Here is a 26,451-nt window from a genome sequence, read left to right as displayed (position 1 = left end):
AAATTAAAAAAATTAAGTTAACTAGTAACTACCTTAATTGAAAAATTAGTTCAAAAAATCATCATAAATAAACCACATTAAAGACGCAATTTTTTGAAAAATTACAAAGAAATGAATGGTAAAAGTAAACTAAAACTTTCGGTTTTTTTTTTAAATTAAGTTAAAGTTTCAAAGCAAAAAAGACGCTAAAAAAAAAATGGATTTTTTTTTTATAATTTAAAAACAAAAATATCTGAATTTTTTTTGTTAATTGTCTAAACCCAAATAAGTTGCAAGGTTTAAAATCATATTTTTTTATGTTTTATTTACATAAGTTCATCTGATTATATGGCTTTTATGTAAAACTACCCATTTTTACAGGACCCAAACATGTCTAAAAATTTTTAAAAAGTAAAAAATAAATTATATACGCTTCATTATATATGAAAATATGCAGGAAAATGTTTTACATAACTAGTTTTAAAAATTCATTTATACACTCTAGTTTATGTTTTGTTTTCAATTATAAGTAAAAAAATTAAATTAGAATAAAAAAAAGAGAATAGGGAAGACTTACAACTTTCAAATTTTGAACATTATAGTTTTATGGTCTAATAAAGGTACTCCAGCTTAAAGCAATTGATTTTTATGAAAAAAATTGAAAATTATTAGTGCGTAATATTTACACATATTAAAACTATTAATTTTTCATTTAAAAATAAAAACATGACACCATAAAAAATTAAACATTTGAAAGACAATAAATGTATAATCCATATAAGGTTTTACAGCATCTTTTTTTTTTTTTTTTTTTTTTGTAAAAATACACAATTAGAAAATTTTCTGTTATAAAAAGTTTTTATACTAAATTTAACACCTAACATTTATTAATTTAAAATATTTGATAACTGCTTGCTTTAACATTTTGGATGAACAGCTTTTCTGTGCAGTGGCCTTGTTTAACAAAGTTTGAGATTCAAAGTTATAGGTCGAGAAAATGTTGCAAATTTGAAGAAAAAATCATTATAAATAGATATTGAACACATCACATCAAATCCCAAGTTTTGTAATCATAAATTTTATGTGGCAGTTGTACAGTGTTGAAAATTAGTAGTATTTGAAATTCAAAGTTTATTTAAACATCAACCTGTTTATAAATTAAAGTATAAATATAAAGCACTTTTATAAAAAGAAAGATGTAACTTTACAAGTAAAAAAAGGTTTTTAGCTAAAAGAGACATCATTAGAAGTCCTATATAGATATGACTATAGTTTTCTGTACAAGAACAAAAAATGATAGAGATAAATCAGTTACAACTCATAGATGTAGGTGTTTAAAGATTATTGTAATATTGATTAACAGAAAATAAACTTTATTACAGTAAAATTTATTTTGGCAATCCCAAAGAAATGATAAAATTTAAGATTTACTGCCTGTTCTAAATAATTAGTGTAATTACTTTTTTACAAACTTGAATATATACATATATATATATATATATATATATATATATATATATATATATATATATATATATATATATATATATATATATATATGTATATGTATATATATATATATATATATATATATATATATATATATATATATATATATATTATATATATATATATATATATATATATATATATATATATATATATTAGGGTGATTCAAATTGTAATAGAAAAAAAAAAGTTCACAAAAAGCATTCTCCTCAAGGTTGCCTGTGTTCCTTTATCACCTAGGATCATGTGTACCAAAAATTAGACTAAAAGAAGCAATTTTAGGGGTTGCTATGTTTTATAAGATGAATTAACCATTAGTAAAATTGTGTGATTCTCTCAACATTTGCAAATTTGTTTTTTTATTATATATATATATATATATATATATATATATATATATATATATATATATATATATATATATATATATATACATATATATATATATATATATATATATATATATATATATATATATATATATATATATATATATATATATATATATATATATATATATATGTATGTATATATATATATAATAATATATTTTGAATAGAAATGAATATGGCACGAGATCTTCTGCTGTGGTGTGGCTTGTTGGTAAACCTACACAAACTCTGCCGACTGCCAGACTTCCTTTAAGAGGGGATGTTCTTCGAAGGTTGCTCTTCCATCATATAGAAGAGAAACAAGAAGTGAAAAAAAGTATTCGGCAACAATTGAAGCAGTTATTGATATATGGGAAAGAGGAAGAATTCCAACTCAAAGAATTGACAATGCAGAAAGAAAGTTAAAAAAACTTTATGACGAATATCTGTTGCTGAAAAAACACCGACGATCAAAATTGGACAGCTGTCAAATGAAAGAAGGACTTTCCGATCCTGACCTTAAAGAACTTTTTGATATATCAACCAAAAATGCATCAGAAGTTATGAAAAACGATGGCAGGAATTGATCAGAATTTAACAGCTAGGGAGGCATGAAAAATAAGCCCGAGAAACTAAAATGGAATTGAGGCGTCAAAGCAGTAAAGCAGAACTGATGGAAAAAACAGAACTCATTTCTTCTTCATCAACAGTTGACATTGCGAGTGAAAGTAGCTCAAGTTTCTTGGATGATGATGAATATCAGACTTCTTCCGCTTTCAGCACACTGAGCACAAGTGGTTCAACGAAAAAGAAGATGAAAGTTCTAACAAATAATGTTGTATCGCCTCTTGATAGTGTTAATATTTCTGATCGCTCGCCGTGCACTCTTCGTGGTTGGAACTGTTGCTCAGACTCTTGGTCACTCTCTAAAAGATTTTCATTGTTGTACAGCACAATTCGCAGAGAAAGGCGATCTGTTCGTGAAGCGCTGACTACAGTTGACAAGGTTGATTTCTCTCCTGACGATCCACTTCTTCTGAATTGGGATGGAAAGCTCTTACCTGATATCACTGGTGGTCAAAAAAAAGTGGATAGAATTGCCACCCTTGTGGCTGGTGGTGGGGTGGAAAAATTGCTGGGCGTTCCAAAGATTGATCGAGGTACAGGTGAGCAACAGGCTGATGCTTGCATGAAGGCTCTTAAAGATTGGAAATTGGAAGAACTTGCTCAGGGACTGGTTTTTGACACTACTTCATCCAACACTGGGTTTAACATTGGTGCCTGCACAATAATAGAGCAGAATCTTGACCGTAATCTTATATGGATAGCATGCAGACACCATGTCTTTGAAGTCATGCTTTCCACCATTTTGATGACTGCATTTGGAAGCAGTGGAGGATCTGAAGTTGGAATTTTTAACCGTTTCCAGAAGCAATGGCCAACAAGGTGGTGTTCACTATAGGGAATGAAGAATTGTATACCTGTGATTTTTTTCTCAAACTCAGTGAAGAAATGGTAGTGTATTATGGTGAAGCAATTAAAGGTCAACAACCCAGGGATAATTACTTAGAACTCTTGAATTTGTGCCTTATTTTTCTTGGAGGATCATCTGCAACATCGGAGTTGAATGTAAAGTTTCGGGCACCAGGTACAACACACAATGCACGTTGGATGGCAAAAGCTATATATTGTATGAAGATATATTTGTTTCAGGATCAATTTGTTATTACTGCAAAGGATACAAAAGGAATAATAGACATAGGTCTTTTTGTGGCATTTATATACGGACAGTTTTGGGATGAAGCTCCGTTAGTTGAACGAGCACCATTCAATGATGCCAAGCTTCTTCAACGAATTCAAGAATATCAAAATCGTACAATTGCAATTAATGCAGCAAAAGCTTTTCATGGCCATCTGTGGTATTTTTCTGAACATCTAATAGAATTGGCTTTCTTTGATTTCCATGTCGACAACAACACCAAGAGAGACATGGCAAACAACCTGAAACAACAGCCAAAACAGAAATCTCTCAAAAGACTTGATGCTGCCACATTTAATTGTCACAGTACATTGTCTTCCTTCGTTACACAACTCACCACAGAACTTTTCGATCTAATTTTGAAGAATGGCAAAGAAAAAGCTGAATCATTTTTAATGAAAGAATCTTCAGAGTGGGAAACGGATTCAACATATCTTGAAATGAAGCACAAGCTTCATCAAATGAAGGACATCAACGATTGCGTGGAATGAGGCATAGCATTTATAATATCCTTCAACAAAAGCGTTACGAAAGATGAAAACCAAAAGCAGTTTCTTCTTCGAATAATTGATCTTAACCGAAAGGCATTTCCAGTTGCATCAAAGTCTACCCTGATGAAGATGACTGTTGAATGATGAAAATGATTGATCTATTATTGCCTAGTGTAATTACATAGTAGTACAGTACTATGTAATTACACTAGTAATTATACAGTACTACACAATCAACCACATAATAAAAAGTAATTGATAATATATAATTAAAAAAATAACTATTTTTTTTACTTTTTTTAAACTCATTCCAAAATGTGACAAAACATGGCAACCCCTAAATATCATCCGATATGATTCAAATTTTGGAAAATAATTACTGTTGCAATGTAGAACAAGGGCAAGCTTGAGGACAACTAAAGTTTTGAACCTAAAAATTTTTCATCACCCTTATATATATAGAGAGAGAGAACTCTTATATGTTGTCAGAAAGTTTTTTCCGTATTTTGTTGACAAAAAGTAAAAATTAAAATGCAAGACCGGAATTTTTTTAATTATTAATTGATAGACTGCCTGCCCCAACCAAACCTTCAGTTGATGTAGCAGCACTCCCTTGCGAGTCAGGCTAAAAGATAGTAGATGTAGCAGCACTCAGTTGCGAATCAGGCTATTTGTCAGTCGATATAGAAGCACCCCGTAGCGAGTCAGGCTATTTGTCAGTTGAAGTAGCAGCACTTTGTTGCGAGTCAGGCTATAAGATAGTCGATGTAGCAACACTCCGTGCATGATTTACAAAACAAAAACATTGTTTATATTGTTAAAAACATTCAGAATTTTTTAAAAACATTTTGGTCAATTAAATTTGCGTTTTTGCGGTTTTTTTGAAAAACGATTAATTTGTAATTAAATTAATGGTTTTTACTTTCTGACAAAACGCAAATGTTGGACGAAAGTCAAAAGTAATTATAGGTGACGTATGTGTTGACGTAAGAATCATTTTTTTCCTTCCGCTCTTCCCAAATGCAACAAACTATATATATATATATATATATATATATATATATATATATATATATATATATATATATATATACACATACATATGTATATATATACATATTCATATATCATAATGTTTCTTAACTACATTGTTAATGTAGTTAAGAAACAATACAGAGAACCTTGTGGTATCTCTTAGGTTACTGAAAATGGAGAAAAATCTTATCCATCAAAAATAACTGTGATTGAAGATTTGGAGAGCATGCCAGACATAAAAAACTGGTAAAACAAGAACAACAACTGTTGCCTATTTCTATTAAATGCATAGAAAAATCATTTGGTTATTATACTTAACAAACCAATCAACCATACTTATTAACATGAAAAATTTCAATTAATATATTTTTTATAAAATTTAATAAAATTAAACATAAAGTTTGGTAAAAAAAAAAAAAAAAAACTTACATCAAAATAGTGAGGCATAAAGTCCTTCAAGATTTTTCTCATTTTTTCTTCATAATCTGTAGTTCCACGTTTAAATCTGATGTTAACATTTTCTACTTCTCTCAAAACTAAAAAAAATTTCTTTTGATGTTAACATTTTCTACTTCTCTCCGAACTAACAAAAAATTTATTCTGATGTTAACATTTTCTACTTCTAGTCAAACTAAAAAAATTTCTTCTGATGCTAACATCAGAAGAAATTTTTCTACTACTCTCAAAGCTAAAAAAAAAATTCTTGAAATTAAAGACCATTAATTGTAATAATGACATAATAATGCTGAACTTAATAGAAGTACCTATTTGTACATGTTTGACTCGAAATACTTGGCAACCGAGGTATTGGCAAGAAAGAGTTACAGCACTTTTTTATATAAGAAAATGTGAACAAATATATTTTTGAAATTATGTAATATTAAAACATTTATGAAAGTTTACTTTTGTTTTTGTTTCAGTGATCTGTTCATCCAAGGTAACTTGATAATGATAATTTATCATAATTTAAAATAAAGTATAATTTTAGAACAAAATTACTAAGTAGTTTAATATTGATAAAAAGAACCTAAAAATGCACAAATATGGTAAAATAAGGTCTTTTAGCAACTAGTTAAGACAAAAATATTTGTTTTATTCCTATTTAGCTTATATTTGGTTATAAAATATAAAGTTATATTTTATAACCAAATTATTTATTAAAGTAATAAAATAAAAAATGATGACATACTGAGGAAGATACTAAAAAAATCAAAACCTAAAAGTGTTTGAGATTGGAAAAAAACAGCCGACCTCATTTCTATGTTTTATGGTAAGACCTTTGTACCTATATATATATATATATATATATATATATATATATATATATATATATATATATATATATATATATATATATATATATATATATATATATATATATATATACATATATATATATACATATATATATATATATATATATATATATTATATATATATATATATATATATATATATATATATATATATATATATATATATATATATATATATATATATATATATATATATATATGATTTATGTTAGTGTATTCTACAAATAATAGAGCAATAAATTAGTAAAAACACTTAACTAAATTTTTTTTTTTCCTTCAACAAATCGTTTCAAGATCAGTAGGTTTATCAGGAAGATAAACCTGATGAACCTACTGATGGCAACTTCTTCTTATGACTAACTTCCTTATGAACCTACTAATGGTAAAACAATTTGTAGAAGAGGAAAAAATTAGATAAGTGTTTTTACTAATTTATATATATATATATATATATATATATATATATATATATATATATATATATATATGTATATATATATATATATATATATATATATATATATATATATATATGTATATATATATATATATATATATATATATATATATATATATATATATATATATATAAACGCAAAAATTTGACCCTGAAAAAAAGAATATAAAAAAGCGAAATAGAAATAGAAATGTAATATGGTTCAACCCCCCATATAGCAAAAATGTTTCTACTAACATAGGAAAAGTGTTTTTAAAATTGGTTGATAAGCATTTCCCGCAATCTAATAAATTACATAAAATTTTTAATCGAAATACAATTAAAGTTAGCTACAATTGCACAAAAAATATGGAAAGAATTATAAAAGGTCACAATAAGGCTTTGTTAAACAAAAAAGAAATCCTAAATGAAAAAACTACAGAAAATTGTAATTGTAAACAAAAAATCAATTGTCCAATGAGTGGAAGTTGTTTATCAAAAAATGTGGTATATAAATGTGTTGTTCCCTCTAAGAATGTACCTGATAAACAATATATTGGCATAGCAGAGGATGAATGGAAAAAACGTTTTGCCAATCATAAGCAATCTTTCAAGAATAAAAAGTATTCAAAAGACACCATGCTGTCAAAATATATATTAGAATTAAAAGAAAAAAATATTGATGATTTTATACTGAATTGTTCTATCCTTAAAACAGCGCCTGCATATAACAATATTTCCGAAAAAATGCATACTATGTCTACAAGAAAAATTTGAAAAAATTACACATGCAAATCAAGAATGCTTATTAAACAAAAGATCGGAATTAATTTCTAAATGTAGGCACGAAAATAAGTTTCTCCTAAAAAACTATAAAAATAAATGAGTTCAAATAATATTTACATTAACTACCCTTTTTAAAAAAAAATTAAAAAAAAAAAAAAAAGCATAAGTAATCATTTCTAAAGAATTCTTTTTATAATAGTGTCAGCAAATTCCACAAATGTGTGAAAATTTACAGTAGTTAAGACATTTGCAACTTCCTGTAATTTAATTTTTGGTATAAATTGAAGTTTTATTAATTTGATCATCCATTTCTGATGAATCTTTGTTGATGAAACACAGTGTTAAATGGAAAAAATTTTTGTTAAGTGTAATATATATATATATATATATATATATATATATATATATATATATATATATATATATTTATTTATATATAAATATATATATACATATATATAAATATATATATATATATATATATATATTTATTTATATATAAATATATATATACATATATATATATATATATATATATATATATATATATATATATATATATATATATATATATATATATATATATATATATATATATATATATATATATATATATATATATAGAATAGCAAGTTATACTTACTTTTTAATCTGTCAATTGCAAATCTTTCAAACTCTTCTAATGCAATTTCTTCATTCGGCGGAGTTGTATAAAATAGTAAACGGTTATATTTTTCAAAATTCTCTGTTTTAGCTGTAATTCGAATACTGCGTCTATTTCTACTGCTAAAGTTCATTTTTCTAAATATACATAATTCACAAAATTACTATATATTATTGATAGCTTTCTAGTAAACAATTTTTATAGAATAGTAAAGTGAGCATTGTCCAAGTTTCTCTAAAAAATCCAGTCACATATTTATTTGTTTTTTGCATAGCTATTCCAAAAAGGGTTACTTGGCACAATTTTCAACTTTGAACAAATGTATAAAAGTTATTATTTAAAAAAGGCTTAGTATAAAAGTTATTATTTCGAACAAAAAATGTCAAAATATGTAACCATAACCACTGAGTTTCTATTCTAGTGATTTAGATTACTTATAATTAAAAAAAAGTTCAAGTAACCAAGCTCAAGCAACCCTATGAGTATACTTGGTTCAATCAGAATGTTTTAAAAAAATTATGAATGTCAATATAAAAACACAAAATACAATGGAAAAAATATTTGGTGAATATTTATTGAAAAAACAATAATATAATAACCCTTGATACATTTTAATGGATACAATTTAAAGTTTATCAAATAGTTGAATTAGAATGTAATTGAATTCATAGTCTTTTACATTGATTATATTCATGTTTCAATGATTTTTAAATTTATTAGTGCAATCAGCATATGAACAACTTTCAAGTTTTTGTTTATATTTGCAACCATTTTCTTTTTTGGAATAAACCTAAAACAAATGAAAGTACCTATTGTGTTATTAATAGTAGGTTTGTAACACTTAACCTTATGCAAAGGATGAAATAGTATGGATGAAAAATGATAAAAAAACATATTATAAAAATCAAACATAATTTTGAAGTGAATCCAATTATGTCCCAAGTAAAAACTAAAGAAAAACACTGCTAATAAACTTTCATCCAACTCTATCGCAGAACAATGTTTGTAAAAGCTCAAGCATGAATCAGCTGTGAAATATGGGATGTGAGGTACTAACCTATAGGTTATCACATAGAATGGTGTTATTTAGTTTAAAATGAGTAATTTTAGTTTGTAAGGCCTAAAAAACTAAAATTACTCATTTTGTACCAAATAACGCCACTGTACCAAGTAACCCCATTTTACAGTACACAACAAAACTGCATAAAAACAATAATGATGGTACCCAAGATGTCAATCAATATATTTCACACTAAAAAAATAACATAAAATATATTATAATAATGTATCACTATCTTTTGTTTGAAATATATTGTTTGTTTGATATACATAAACATAAATACAAAAATTTACAGTATAGTTTGAATAAAATTTTAGAAACAGGCACTTTTATGTCATTGCTATCAATCAACTTTATTTTAGTATCAAGGAAAATTGCATACTAGAGTTTATCTTTTTATTAACAATACGAAGCAAAGCAAAACAGTTTTAATTGTTAGCAAAGCAAAAAAAAAATTCAATTGTTTTCAAGAAGTAAAAAACCCTTTATAAACAAAAAAAAACTTTTTTTCTAATAGTAAGTTTTTCTTTGAGTTTTACACAAGCAATTGATGACACTTTTCAAACATTTTTTTTCTGAGAAAAACCATAGTCAATAGAACTATGACTATGGTTTTTTTTAAAGACATTGTAATTTTAAATAATAATTACTGATAGAATTCTCCCGCTCGTTTTGATTACTGTTTATTTGGTTTCGATTCCGGAGGCCGGTGTTAAATATATATATATTTTTTTAATTGTTTTATAAATATTGCTATCGAAAAATGACAAGGGGTTTACAAAATTTAAACGCGTAAAAGTTAAGGTTTTTTAAATATTACAAAAACGTTTTTAATGTTTTTGTATGATCCTGTAAAAACTTTCTTTTAACTATGTATATAATTTTCACGATTTAAAGTTTTTGTGTGCATATATATATATATATATATATATATATATATATATATATATATATATATATATATATATATATATATATATATATATATATATATATATATATATATATATATATATATATATATATATATATATATATATATATATATATATATATATATATATATATATATATATATATATATATATATATATATATATATATTCGAGGCATAGATTCGATCAGGTGATCAATGAAAATTTGTGGAATCGCTGCCCAGGCCTTTTGGATTTGTTCAAACAGTTGATCCTTATTACAAACACCTTCGCGATTAATTCTGCGGTTGACGATCTCCCACAGGTTCTCGATAGGGTTGAGATCCGGAGATTGAGGCGGCCAATCCATCACCGATACTGGTTGTCTTGAAACCACTGCTTGACTACTTTTGCAGTGTGTTTCGGATCGTTGTCTTGCTGAAAAACCCATTTTATTGGCATATTCCATTCAGCATGAGGTAACATAACATCTTTCAGGATATTTTTATACATGAAACGGTCCATCGTTTCGATGTATTGGACCTAGACCGTTAGCAGAAAAACATCCCCAGACCATTACATTGCCTCCACCATGCTCCACGGTCTTATGGCAGTAACGTAAATCGAGGCATTTTCCGGCCGGTCGACGTACACGGCAAATGCCATCGCTTCCAATGATGTTGAACTTCGATTCATCACTGAACAGGACAGTTCGCCATTTCTGCACATTCCAGTCAATATGAGATGTAGCAAACAGGAGTCTTTTCTTCTGGTTTTTTAGTGAAATCAGCGGTTTCTTTGCAGGGCGTCGAGAAAACAATCCGGCTTCAACAGCACGTTGTCTGATTGTTCGGTCCGATACAGGCAGCTCTAATTGCTTTTGTATCTCGACTGATGATATCCAGGGATTCTTCTTGACGGATCTGACGATCATAGGATCCTCTCTAGAAGTGGTGGAACGCGGTCTTCCACCTTTGTTATCTGCTGCCAACTTGCCCGTAGAACGATATTTGTAACATAGTCTTGATACGGTCCATTTTTTGACGCGATATTTATCACAAATACTTTTTTGTGACATTCCACTTACGTAATCGCTAATAACTTTCTTTCTTAGTTCCGATCCAAGACTGTCGGGAGCCATTTTTGCACTTGAAGTCATAAAAATAATAAAAATAAATAATCACGCTTCTCAAGGCTTACCGTGTTACATTTACCTTGTGATGATACAATAATGCTCTGTGCAACACAACGTCTTGGTTGGATGTGGACTGTATTGATGTAATGAAACACTTGTTGTATTTCACTTCTTGTATTGATGTTCTTCGATAAAACACTTTGATAGAACTCACTTCGATAAACTGTCTTAATAATACTGACTGATTGACTTCCATATACTGACTGAATTACATGTCGATTTACATGTCTCTTATATAGTAAAATGAACCTGTGTGAACCTGTTCTGGAAGATTCTAGATGCTTCTTTTCAATGCTTCTGGAAGCTTCTGGATGCGTCTGGATGCTTCTGAATGTTTCTGGATATTTCTGGATGCTACTGAATGCTTCCAGATGCTTCTTCTGGAAACTTCTGGAAGCTTCTGCATGCTTCTGGAAACTTCTGGATACTTCCTTTAATTATTAAAAAACTTCCGTGACGTTGACATGGGCCAGACTTAAGAAAATGAAACAAACCAAAAAATTTGCACTTGTTTTGTCCGTTGCAAAATGGCACTTGTCAGCGAAATTCTGCCTGTGTGCTGTCACCAGTCAGCTGATTGCTCATGTCATGGCATGCTATGACTCCATACTCCTGAACTGCTTGCTGTGGTAGTATAGTTCGTTTCGTTTTTAAGACATGTAAAATTAGGAACACTTTTTAGCATTGTTCGATGTTGGTTGCAAATGTTTTGTCCAATACTGTATATATATATATATATATATATATATATATATATATATATATATATATATATATATATATATATATATATATATATATATATATATATATATATATATATATATATATATATTTAAACATCTTCGCTTCCAACAAGGCTGCAAGCAACCCCTTATATGAGTTGGAAGTTACTGGAAAAGAAAAAATGAAGATTTTAGAGCAAGATAACGATTGACAGACGACTTAAAAGGAATTCCAATTATGTGAATCAGGAAAGCAAGACGAAGGAAGCGAATTCCAAAGGAATGATGTTCAAGGAAAAAAACTAGACGGATATTTGACGATGTTCGAGGAAAAAAACTAGACTTAATTGAATGACGAGTAACACGAGAATAAATTTTAGTAGGTGGAACAAGAGACGCTAGCTAAAATTTTCTGCTTTGATATTTCATAAAACTCATCTAAATCTGTTGTTTCTAATACAACTTGATTATTCGTTCTAAATGTAGCAGATGTGATTATAGTTTCTCCTGCTTTAATATCAGTACGCTCCATTTCACAATAGAGAACTATATAAATCTTTGAATTTCTATTTTCGTTTAGTAATTTAATAGCACTATTTTTAGCAGCATTTATGAAGGATAAAGCATCATATCCTTTTATTCCTTTAACTGAAAACTGATTTGTTACATTCTTAATAGCTGATTGTGATAATTTAAATTCTATCGGGTTTATAACTTCAAGTTTTTGATACAAATTTAAAACTGTAGATTTTAATTCATCAACTTTTTTGTTCACAACCTTTTTAATTGGTTCTGGAACATATGATACAATCCAATCTGCAAGAGAATTAATATTTTTATTTATTTCTTTTCTAATTTGTGTAATAGGTTGCAAAGGTGACCGAGCTAAAATTGTTGATGATATATCGACTGTTCGACTGATTGCATCGGTGTGTGCGATAACTCTGTAATGAGATCATCTTTTCTCATTCTATAATAATATTTAATTTTTCGCTCTTTAGCGATTTGTTTTAATTCTTTTACCGTTTTATTTTCCATTTTTATATATGTAAGACTTTTTTACAGAAAAAATTTCTTTATATCTTTTTCAAAATATTTTTTCTTGTCAATATTTCATATGTAAAGTTTCATATGAAATTTAAATGCATCCCAATCCTCCATAAGAATTAATAAGTAATATTTCGATATTTTGCAATCTCCTGCTCTTTTGTAATTGTCAATGTTCTATATATAAAAGCTGTAGAAGTTAAAATTTCTGAAGATGTTATATCTGGAATAGATTCATCTAGTAGATACTCTATATCCATTTTTTATATGACAAGATTTTTTTTTTTAATTTTTTCAGAATTTTTATATATGTAAGATAATAATTCAATCGCATTCGGATTTTTAGATAAAGACCACCAATTCACTTCATCTAAATTATTTTTTAATACTTCAATTGCATTTGGATTTAAAGATAAAGCAAACCAACTTACTTTATCTAAATTATCTTTTAATATTTCAATTGCATTTAGATTTTTAGATAACTGATACCAATTTACTTTATCTAAATTATCTTTCAGAAATTCAATAGCATTTGGATTTTTAGATAATTCTTCCTAATCAACTTTATCTAAATTTATCTTTTAATATTTCAATCGCATTTGGATTTGAAGATAGATAATACCAATCAACTTTATCTAAAGTATCTTTCAACAATTCAATAGCATTTGGATTTTCATCATCAGATCCCATTTTTTATATATCAAGATTTTTTTTTTTAATTTTTAGAATTTAATATTTCAATCTTATAATCATTATTAATCTTCCCATCACGTATTTCAAGATATCTATATCTATGACCAGTTCCACGCATAGCACTATATAAGGATTTATATACTGTTTCTTCTCCTGTTTCCATGTTTGTTAATTTAATAGTGACTGGTTTTTTATTAACTGTTCTTAATCTTTCATATTTTGGATCTATTTCTTTTTACTCTTCTTTTACTGGATGTATTCTAGGTCTTCCAACTGGTCTTTTCTCATCAGTTGCTTCTGTTGCTTTTGACATGATTGATTCTTTATTTATCAACCCATTATCTACAGCAATCATTAACAATGTAACATAATTTTTAGATGTTTGTGAAATGTTTTTTTCTTTTAACAACTTCTGCAAGTTTTCTCTTGTATAATACATTTTTATTATATAAAGATAAAAAATTTTTTAAATCAATTCAAAAAAAAAGTTAACAAACAACGTTTAACTTATTTCCGTCTGATTGAAAGTTTAAAAACTTATCAGATATTACAACAGCAAACGCTTCAGTATCTGCTGGAACAGCTGCATTAAGTGTTGTTTTTATTTGTACATCTACTACTGATGATTTTAATTTTTCTGATTGTCTACTAACATCAAAAACCATAAGTGGGTATAAATCTTTATAGTCTGAAGGAGTTATGTTACTTTGTGTTATCAAATCGTTCATTCCATAAAATTTTTCACTAAATACAGATGCATCTCTATAAGCTCATGAAAATTGATGATTTGGAAATGATAAGTTATAGTCAACAGCTGGATATCTTTCTTGATTAAGCATAATGTACATATTTTTCAAGTCACAATGGTCAAATATAGTAGAATTAACTTCTTGATTTCCATCCTTATTTGTTTGGAATCCAACAATAATGTATCTTGGTTTTTCTGGAGATGTCTTTACGCTAAGTCTCCAAGAAAACGTTGTAGATTGTGGAACAGTTATAGTATCACACTGCCTTGCGCGAAAAGTTACTGGAAGTGTCACTTTTGATTCAAGACTTTTATAAAGATTAACTCTCTCTAAATCTGATGGAATCACATGTGGCATGAACAATGATATTTTATCAAGATTAACTTTTCCTGCAGCTGCAAGAGCGTCCTAACATTGTTGTTGCTTGACCTGGATAATAAACTGACTCTATTTCTTGGTTTGATAATTGATATGATATTTGACTAAATAAGTGCATAATACCATTATTTGTGAGTGACACTTTATCTGCATTAACATAAGCTGTCCCAACAAGTTTAAGAAGTCTTCCTTCAAACAAGAGATAAGCCACAGATGGAAGTGTGAACAAATTTTGTTGCTCAATGTTAATTCTTATTTCGCTTTGCGCTATTTAGATTTGTGCGAGCTACTAGTTCATATTCATGGAATTCAAATCTTTCAATTCCATCATCCACAGTTGGGATTTCTGTAAAGTTTAATACATGAAAAGTTGCCATTTTTTATATATAAAATTTTTTTTTTTTAAAATGGAAAATAAATATAAAAAAATTAAGCCAATCGAAGACCGCGGCCTTTTTTTGTTAGATCTTCTATCCTTATAGCTGTTGATTTTATTGAAGACCCCATCAATATATTATTTATATTTGGTGTAACTTCATCAGCTTTTTTATTTAAATTTGAGATTATGTCATTTTATTATTATGTATTTGGTTGTGAAACTTTAGAAGATGCTTTTCTAATTAATTGTTTTCCTTTTTCAACTGCGACATCTTTAGCTGCTTCTATTGCTGATGTTGAAAGTTCTTTCCCTGCTGATTTAGCAGCAGTTATTGCAGTTTTTCCTAAATCGCTAGCAGCTAATCTCTTCAACATAGCTGACGACACTCTTGTTACATTTGATGATGCTGCTCGTTTAAATAAATTTATTAAACTGTCAAATGTACCACTTCCTCCAACATTTTGCTTCTTAACATATCTCTTATTTTTAACAAATAGCATTTTTATGTACGCAATTTTTTTTACTTATATTATACTAGATAATTTTGTATTGCTTTATATTGATCACTATTCATAACACCTTGTCTTAACAATTCATCACAAATTGCAACAGCTTCATTTCTTAATCCAGTATTACCTGCTCTCCATGCAGCTATACATAATTTAAGCCTATCAAGTAGTGCAATAGGATCGCTAGGATCGTAATAGGATCGAAATGTAGTGTCTGTAGACGTTTTGCTATAAGTATACATCTTAAGATAGTCTGTTGCAATTTTTCCCAACTTTAAAAATTTTTTCTCATCAGAAGGCATTATTTCTTTAGATCCATAAGTAAGTATTTCAGGATATGCATTTGAAAAGGTAAGAGCAAATTGATTAGCTTGATCTTGCAATTTAGATATATCCTCCTTTATTTCAGATTGACTATCAATTAATGGCTTGTACAATTTTGACAAGTCTATTTGCAAATTAGAATCTCCAATCTTTTCACTAAGATCAAAGTCTTTAGAAATGATATCATTTGTTTCTAATAATCTTAATATAAGTGCCATTTATAAAACACTTTTTATTAGTTTTTTTTCTTTTAAATCACACTCTAATTGAAGTACATATTTATCTATAATTCTTAATTTATCCTGTTTTTTAACATTATTCCATTGTTTAAGTGATTCTTTAATGTCTCTTTCTACACAATAAAAATCACTATCTTCATTCCAGATAAGTTTATAAAGTTTATTTCTGTCATCATCACTATAAGTTGATGGTATCTGAAATTTCCATAATCAGTGATAAATAAAGAGTGACTTCCTGAATCAACAATAAAACCTCCTTTTCCAAATCCAAGAAGTTCCAAATATTTTTTTTTATTCAAATCTTTTTCACGTTTACTGCATTCTAAAAAGAACGGATATAAATGTTGCATATCTTATTATTTGTCAATAAAATGTTAAGTGACTATTTTATTATTAAACCTACTTTGAATTACTTTAATAGCCTCTTCTCTCCCTTGGTCGATTAGTGACAACTTTGTTTGTTCATCAATTTCATCATTGTCTGAAATTTTTCAAGTTCACCAAGTATTAATTCAAATTCCTTGTCATCTATATGGCCATCTACTAAAGCTTTAGAAATATAATTGCTTATTGTATTTAGTTTTGAATCAGCAAGCACTTTAATCTTTTCATGCTTTTCTGCTTTTAAATTCATTTTTTTATTAATTTGTCCGCCTATTATTGATAACACACCTGCTCCTAATGCTGCACCTTCACATGCAATAGCTGGTGCTGCAATTATTGTTGATAAAAAATCAATTCCAATAGTTCCAAATGCAATAGTGCTTGCTAGTAATGCATTATCAATTGCAGAAATTATTTTTACTGCTCTATGATATTTTTTACTTAGCGTTATTCTCTTTTCTCTCTCACGCTCTATTTCTTTTTGAATCTCGCCAATTTTTTGTAACCGATACGATTGATCTTGGTTTTTAATAGATTTTTCTTCAGGTTCTTTAGGAAGAGTTGAATAAATGTTATTGTACATTTTATTATTGTATTCCATTTTTAACAAAAAAAAATAAAAATTAACAGAATAGATTAACAGAACAAAAACAAAAATCTCCTTTTTTTATTAACACATGAGAATAAAAATTATTTACAATTGTTACTATAATATCATCAACAGACTCTGCTATTATACAATCTTGTAAACTTAACATTTTTAATCTAAGTTCATGTTTTAATGAAACTAATGCAACACCTTTTCTTACAAATAAGCCAAACTTTAAAACAACATTTTGCTGTGATAAAATTTTATATTAATGTCTTGTTGCGCAAATACATCATATCTTCCATTTATTAATATTGCAGGGTGCTGTAAATTTTTATGTGGTTCAAAAACTATAGGAGATGGTTCGGGTTTTTTATATTTGTTTATAAATTTATGCACTGGCATGCTATTTGACATTTTATTATACATAATTTTATATTGAGTTTTTACAAAATCATATTTAAAAATGGAATATTAGCAAATGGAGAATTTGGTCCTAATAATAAACTTGAACCTGTGGGAGTATAACCATTTCCAGCACGTAAGTACAGACCATCGCCTACAGAACTTCCTTTACTCCAATATTTGATTTTTTTCCGTCTTTGTAAATTGGAGTAACTTTAGCTATTTTTAACTTCCTTTACTCCATGGTTTCAATTATAAACCAGATCCTGCACATGGTAATTTAACTCCTTGTCCATTCTTTTTCATGTACACAATACCATTTCCAGCAATTTTATTAATCAAAGTTGATCCAGCTGCTGAGCCTACTCCTGAAAGCAGTCCTGTTGCAAGCGATGGTATAACTCTTGATGCTAAAGTACCAAGAAACGGTAAAAGTGCACCAATAAATCCACCTTCTATTTTAGAATTGTGTACTAGTTGTGTTTTACTTAAAATAATTGATACACCAGTACCTTTTTCATATGCTTTTCTAATTTTATTCAATTGTGTTGTTGTTACAGCCAATACATGCTCACCATTTAAATCTGAATGCGATAACTTAATACTAGCTCCAATACCACATTCAATTGCATTTTTTATTTTTTCTATTTGGTTTTGTGAAAGATTTACTTTAATATTAGTATATTTACTCATTTTGTTTTGTTTTTTATATGCATTATAAAAAAAAATAGTTTATTTTTTTTTTCTTATATGAAATCTAATAGCTAATTTTTCTCCTCGTAAATTTATCAGATTTCCATCTTGATCAACCAATTTAGTCTCCATCTTTGAAATTGTTTTTAGTGTTATTGGTAAGTAAATTAAGTTTAATGGTTCTTGAATAATTTTATATCCAGGACCAACACTTGGGAAAAATGAATATATAACGTTTTCTGTTGTTCCATTTACATAGGATGATGCTATTATATCATTTGTTACACTTATACTATTAATACTTAAAATGTTTACTATATTATCAACTTTTTAACCAGCTTCAATATTTAAAGTTGTTTTCAATGTATTATTATCTGCTGAAAATATAATATTAGTTTCAACTCCATTAATAGTTTTACTATTTTCAGTAATTTTTTCCACAATATACTTATTTATATCATCAATCTCATAACTACCTTCTAGAATGTTTATATCTATCCAAGTTGCTTCATTATCTGAACTATATCTAAAATTGTTATTTGAAGAATCAACATTTGGAAAACTGTAGAATGTATCAAGACCAACTAATGTCATTTCATAATCTTTATCTTCACTTAGTTGTATTATAGGAGCAAACTTCTCTTTTATATGACTACTTTTATCATTCAATATTATATACATTTTTTTATATACAAAAAAATTATTTTAAACTTTAGATGGAAAATAAAAATTATCTAATCCTATTATATATTTCTATATTTTCCATTATCTATTTTAGAAGATAAATCTATGACAACAAATCCATAAGGTTCTGACCAAGCTTTCTTGCACAATCTTTTAAACTCATCTTTTTTTTTTTTCTTTTACAATTATTAATCGTAATATAACAATACATAAACAATACATAAACTTGGTATCTGAAAGAAGATCCAAAAGATCTTGTCGTCAGAACCATATAAAATATATCAAACGTGTATATATAATATAATAAAAATATAATTGATTTAATAATTATTAACAATGTAGAATAACCAAAAACAGAAAACAATTTTACATTTCGAAAAATATTTATATATATTGTCAGTAGAAAGAATAAAGTTTTTTAATTTAGTTTTAAAAACAGATAACGAAATTGACAAATCAAAATTTGGAACAACAATTTTTTTCCATAAATACGGTGCTCGATAGTTTATGCAAAATTGATTAAACTTTGTTTGACAAAAGGGTTCATATATTAAATTATTATTTCGTAAAGTATATTTGTTTATAGCTTTATGGGTAAAAAGATCTTTAAAAATGAACAATGGTTGTTCACTTTTACAACGAAACATAAAACATAAAATATTATAGACATTGAGTTCGTAAACGTTAAGTGCTTTAACGTTTTTAAACAAAATATTAGAATGAGGAAAATGATTTTCAAAACATATTAAACGCCTTGCGTGTTTCTGACGATGGTAGAGATTTCGTAACTTACTTTTAGAAGTACTTCCCCAAACAATATTGGCATAATTTATATAGCTATGAATAAATGAGTAGTAGAGTTGAATTAAATTTTGTTTATTTAGATAGTATCTGACCTTATATAGAATTGCAATACTTTTGGCCAATTTAGTAGAAATAAAGTCGATATGATACTTCCATGTAATATTTGCATCAATGTAAATGCCTAAAAATTTTGTGACCAATTCCTTTTTTATTTCAATTTTATCAATAAAAAGTTTAGGTAAATTATTTGGTAAAAAACGCTTTTTTGCGAGGGAGTGGAAAAGGATCCATTTTGTTTTGTCAATGTTTAAAGTTAACTTGTTGCACTTAAACCAGTTGGAGATGTGATTGAGTTCTTTATTCATATTTGAAAAAAGCTCATAAATGTCACTGTTTGACAGAAATAAATTAGTATCGTCCGCTGATACTCATAAGGTTAGAAGCTTTATTTAAATCATTTATATAGACTAAAAACAAAAGTGGGCCTAGAATAGAACCCTGTGGAACACTACATTTTACGTCAATTAATTTTTCATTTTGAAAATAATCTCCATAGAAAACAAATTGTTTTCTATTTTTCAAGTAACTTTTATACCATTTTATTAATTTGCCATTAATTCCATAAAATTAGAGTTTCTTAAGTAGAATTTTGTGATCGACCGTGTCGAATGCTTTTGATAGGTCAATGAAAATACCTAGTGTATATTGTGATCTACCAAATGAATTGGAAATTTCACGAATGAACTGTGTAATGGCTTGTTCAGTTAAACAATTTTTTTTAAAACCGAATTGATTTTTATATAGAAGTTTATTTAGATTAAGGTAATTGTATGTTCTATTTTATATAATTCTTTCTAAAATTTTCGAGAAGGTTGAAGTAACTGAGATAGGGCGATAATTACTAATATTTGATTTTTTTCCGTCTTTGTAAATTGGAGTAACTTTAGCTATTTTTAATTGGTCGGGGAATACACCTTGCTGTATAGATGCCCTGAACACTTTATAAAGAATACATTTTAAATTTTCAAAGCAATCTATGAATATGTTGCCATTTTTTTCGTCCGCTCCTGTAGCTTTGTTTTTTTTAAGAGATTTGTAAGCTCTCTCAAACTCATCAAAAGATAAGTCAGAATATAAATTATCTATAAAAACCGAATTATTTATAGGCTCTAGGAAATCACTAAAATTTTTTTCCGTAATAGGAATCTTATTTGCCAATTTAGTTCCTATATCAATAAAATATTTATTAAACTCGTTTGCAATTTCGTTTGGTTCATATGTATTTGTTTTACTTATTTTAATTACTTTAGGAAGGTAGTTTGAATTTGTTTTTTGTTTTCCCGTTATTTCTTTTAACAGGAAAAATACGTTCTCCAAGTATTTTTTGAGTCGTTTTTAAATTTACTAATTAAATTTGAATAATAATTTTTTTTTAGTTTTTTACGAATTTTTTAAAATAAATGTTGGTAATTTTTATATTTTTATTGGTTTTCATCTGATTTTGTTTTTAAATATTTTATATATAGTTTCTGTTTGATTTTAGAGGATTTTCTAAGTCCTTTTGTAATCCAAGGACTATTCAAGGTTGTTTTTTTTGTTATTTGTTCACAAAGTGGAAAGTTTGCATTGTATATTGAGATGAAAGTATCAAATAATTTATTATATATTGTATTTGCGTCATCACTAAAGTTAATATGTTTCCAATGCAGAAGTGATAATTGATATTGAAAGGATTTTATATTGTTTTCGTTGAAGACACGTTTTTTTATTATATTTTGTCTTTTGGGGTTATTAGAGGATACAGTATGAATTGTAAGAAAAATGGGGAAATGATCGGATATGTCGGTTTTTATTATTCCTTTTTGTAATTTCTTATTATAAATATCTGTTGTAAAAATATTATCAATCAACGTCGTTGAAGTTTTGGTTATTCTAGTAGGGCGATTAATTAAAGGAAGAGCTCCTGCCATAAATATTTCATCATAAAAAATTTTTACTTTTTTATCTTTACTATAAATTAGACAGTTCATTTTGAATTCTCCGATTATAAAAGTAATTTTGTTTTCTTTGCTACCTTTGTGAATGATATTACGCTGTAAAAAGAAACTAAGATTTTCAGACGCACCATCTGGTGGTCTATTGACATCTATTGACATATCAATAGAAACACGATCATTATAAAGGTGATTTAAACTCTTTGGATCTTGAGGAAATAAACAGGTAAAATTGGAATTTTCTCTTATAGTTCTCCTAGGTAACTCAAAATAATTTTGCGCAAGATAGAAACAATCTACATTACTATGTCTTCCTCTTCTATAATATTTTTCACACTTATTTTCCTTTGTTAAATGCAGATCATCAAATATCATCAAATTATTCTTGGTAATATCAAGATCCTCAGAATTTGGTACATCTTCGGCTATTTCAATAAACTTGCACTCTATATCTGTTTTCTCATTTAAATTTTTTGAAACTTCTTTATTACAAAATCTGGATTTGCATTTGATTTTTTTATTTCGTCATATAGCTTAAATATTTTAAGAATAACTTCTTTTGGTAATTTTTTTTCAAAAGATTGCTTTAATAATTTGTATTCTAGTTGAAAAAGAGACTTTCCAAAAACTTGTAAATTATTATAATCTAACCAACCAGGTCTTAAGAGTAGATTTAGCAATAAAATAGTTTTTCCACAACACGACTTTCCAACAATATTTCCTCTTATACTTTTTGGTAACATTTTACTATTATTTCGCTTATTTTCATTTTCATTCAATGACAAACGTTCAATGTCCATTTTTATATACAAGATTTTAATTTTTTATATATAAAAGTTTCTATATATATAAAAACTGCGTTAAATGTAGAAACAAAACAAATACACTAAACTTACAAAATGTTGTGAGTAAAAACAATAGAAATATGCAACGTGGAACTTGCGCTTTTTGTAGAACAACAAAAATTCAATTTGTATCATCAAAAAAAGGAGGAGATTTAGTGAGTTCGTTTAATTCAGCAACACGTAAAATAAAACAACCATGGTCGAAGTTTCCAGGTGAAATGCATTTACCTGGAATGAACTTTGCAGGTCCTGGCACTAATTTAGATGAACAATTAAAAACATGCAGTTATAATATTATCTAAATTAGACCGTTTTACACACTCCAAAGACTCCAAAGAACTGTTTTTAAAGGTAAATATAGTCAATGTCTACCAGCTAAACATTTACCATCTTTTAAATTTTATGTTCAAAGTTATTACAAAAATAACACTTTACATTTTTAATTCGTTATTCACAATAATTAAGCACAAATACTTAAACAGATACTCAAACAACACTTATATTCAGCACAAAATTTTTTTTGCCGCAACTGAGTTTTCAATATCTATTAGAGGACCAAAAGTGTGGAATAAAATTCTAATAAACTTAAAACTCAGCAAATGCTCCTGGTTAGTGACGGAGTGCGTGACTCTTCAGAAGTTATCTGAGTGGCACAGATAAGATTCTTGATTTTGTTTTAATGCTTATCTTTGTCAACCTAGTGTCGCTTTGATCAAATCACGCATATATATATTTTTTCACATATATATTTTTTTATATGGAGAGATTTAAGTCCTTATCGATTTTGCTTTTGACTAATAATTTTATTTTTTAATTTAATTTTAATTAATTATCATCATCAAAAGAGTTTAACCGACATTTTATTTTTAATTTTTTTCTATTTTGTAACTTTTTTATTTATTTTTTCAAAAGAAAAGTTATAACGTATTTTATTGCAAGTTATATGTTGTACAAATTTATTTTTATATATTTATTTCCGACAAATTTGTTATTTCACTATTTTAAATCAAATTTAATAAATATTGTTGCTATATTTAAAAATGGGTCAATTAAATAAAAGTGTTTAAAATTATTATATGTATATCGGTAACAATTATAACTAATAATAATAATAATAATAATAGTTAAGTGCTGTACGTTATTATTTATCTTTTACGAAATCCAATGGCGTTAGGACAAATTGTGTCTTCTTCTTGGTCCTGCCATCTGTATTTATAATGAAATATTAATTGGATTTATATATTTATACGGCAAAACATAAAAGCAATATAAAAAAAACACTTCCCACCCACTAGTATATAAAAGTAAAAATTTCATAATTTCACTAACGCAGAAGATTTGTTTTCTAGCCCCCCTAGCAAACAATTTTGTAGTAGATTTGCAGTGAAGCTATATAGGCATTTGTAACGGTTCATTGGAGTTTTGCTAATAGGTTACTTAGTGGAACATAAGCGGCATCTGTTATAAGTGGCCTCCCTATAACTTTCCAACATGTGATATAGTGACTCGTTATCGCCTAGCCACTGTTGACGGCTGCCACTAATGGTCCACTATGTAAACGATGAGCATAACTACAGTGGACCGTTCAAAATGTCTATAAAGGTCCACTGAAATTCCGCTATAAAATATTTACTGGGCCTGCATTAAGTATTTAAAAATTTTAAGTAAAGCAGTTTATTAACTAAAAATTCAAATTTTTTTGTAGCATGTTTCATTCCAGTTTCTGGGCCTCAACTACATTGCTCAACAACAACATTGCTCAACAACAACATTGCTCAACAACAATACCACTCAAATTTTCATTGACTCATCTGAATATTTTCAATCTGCCACACCCAATGCAACTTTATTGACAATATTGCATCGTGATGTGATGTTGTCAAAAGAGTTGCAAAAGACTTAATAATGTATTGCAAAGTGCAGCCAAGTAGTTTAGAAGAAAATATTTTGTAATACATGCAATTGTTCTAAAAACTTATCAGTTCATACATTTAAGATTACATTTTTTTAAATTTCGTAAAAACTCAAGTCCTAAACAATAATTTATTAAATTTTTTCCAAAAAGTTTTTTTTTTTTTAAGTAACACAAAAACATTTGCAAAATAATTTTCCATATTTCGTTTATCAAACTTTGTTTTTTAAACTGTTTTAAACAGCTTAAAATTTTTATTGCTATTATTAATAATTTATTTGTCGTTTGTTAAAATTACAATAAAAAAATTAAAATAATACAAAACCTGGTTGGAGCAAGAAAAAAACAAATTGTTATCACCAAGTCCTGTTACAATCGTGGTTTTTCAAACGTTTCAAAAACTTAAATGTATATGAATAATAAATAAAACAACAAATACACACAAAAACATCAACGAACTATTTCAGCAAATAATACTTCCATGGAATAATTTAAGAGATAAAATAAAAGATTGATAACTCTAAAAATTAAAAATCTTCAAAAAAACTTTTAATAAATAATGTACGAAAAGTTAGTATTAAAAACTTATTTTTCAATTTAAACAATTAATTTTTAGGAATAAGAGTTAATGACAATAATGATTTTAACTGTTATTTACCTTAAAACTTTTTAAATTATTCTCAAAAAAGATAATTACTGCCAATTATAACAAAGTCCATGTTAAGCAAATGCCGTTTTGATTCAGCCTTGAAGTTTTTTCATGTGCAAGAATAAGTCTTATTTTTTGATTAAAGTATGAACAAAATTTTACTAAAATAAAGTCCACGATAGGGAATTCGGTATGAACTTAATTTAAGATGAGTTATGGGAACGACAAAATTGTTTTCTGAAAATCTGTTAGGAAATTTATCAGAAATTTCATTAAAGTAAATTTAAAATACTAATGCTACTAAGTTTACTAATAGAAATAAGATATTAGAGATCTCACAATTTGCTTTAAAACATAATAAAACATAAATAGTATCACTTGGTGGATATTAATTTTTTGATTTAATTTTTTATGTAATTATTACTTAAAAAAAAATATTATAATAAGTGTTTAATAAATTTTAATATATTGTCCCGATCGTTTCACAGTTATATGTTTTAAAAAAACTGAAAAAAAAAATTTGCTATTCTTTCTCTTACAACACAATGAAACAAATGAAAAAGACAAATTTCTAATTTGTTTAAGATACAAGAAAATCTCTCTAATTTGAATTTTATGGGGAAAAAAGTTCGAGCTAGAGAGATTTTTGAATTTTTTGACTTTTTTTCAAATATTCTTGTCAAAGTAACGATTAGAAAATAAACAAACAAACAAATAGTGATTCTTAGGCCAAAATGAAATATACATTATGTGTTTTAAACTTTTACATTAAAAAAAAAAAAGTCAAAAATTGTTCATTGTCTTGTATGAGCTTGTAAATCCTTGTCAATAACACAATTTATGTCTTTAAGAGCCTTTGTCAAATTATCTCATAAATTAGAATAAATACTATAATTTTTGAGTACAGTGATAAGATGCATTGCTTTGTTCAAAC

At 27.0% G+C, this 26,451-nt stretch overlaps 1 protein-coding gene across 3 annotated transcripts in view; it reads right to left on the bottom strand.

Moving 5' to 3' along the window:
* The window catches only part of LOC100209731 (DNA primase large subunit), a 90,354-nt gene extending 66,901 nt beyond the window's left edge, over window positions 1-23,453 (bottom strand). The window contains exons 1-3 of one of the 3 annotated variants that reach the window (XM_065814719.1): window positions 23,008-23,453; window positions 8,326-8,483; window positions 5,574-5,680 (exon numbers count right to left, since the gene is read on the bottom strand). In XM_065814719.1, the coding sequence (XP_065670791.1) occupies window positions 5,574-5,680; window positions 8,326-8,479 (261 nt within the window). In that variant the 5' untranslated portion in view covers window positions 8,480-8,483; window positions 23,008-23,453. Of the gene's footprint in view, window positions 1-5,573; window positions 5,681-8,325; window positions 8,489-10,056; window positions 10,097-23,007 lie in introns of those variants that run through there. The other 2 variants (XM_065814720.1, XM_065814718.1) reach the window with 2 other exon arrangements.
* Window positions 23,454-26,451: the final 2,998 nt, after the last annotated feature.

This window comes from Hydra vulgaris, chromosome 12 (genome assembly GCF_038396675.1).
Source record: "Hydra vulgaris chromosome 12, alternate assembly HydraT2T_AEP".
In the NCBI taxonomy this organism is placed as follows: Eukaryota; Metazoa; Cnidaria; class Hydrozoa; order Anthoathecata; family Hydridae; genus Hydra; species Hydra vulgaris.
Note: the sequence above shows the minus strand (reverse complement) of the source record. Positions and strands in the feature narration are given on the sequence as shown.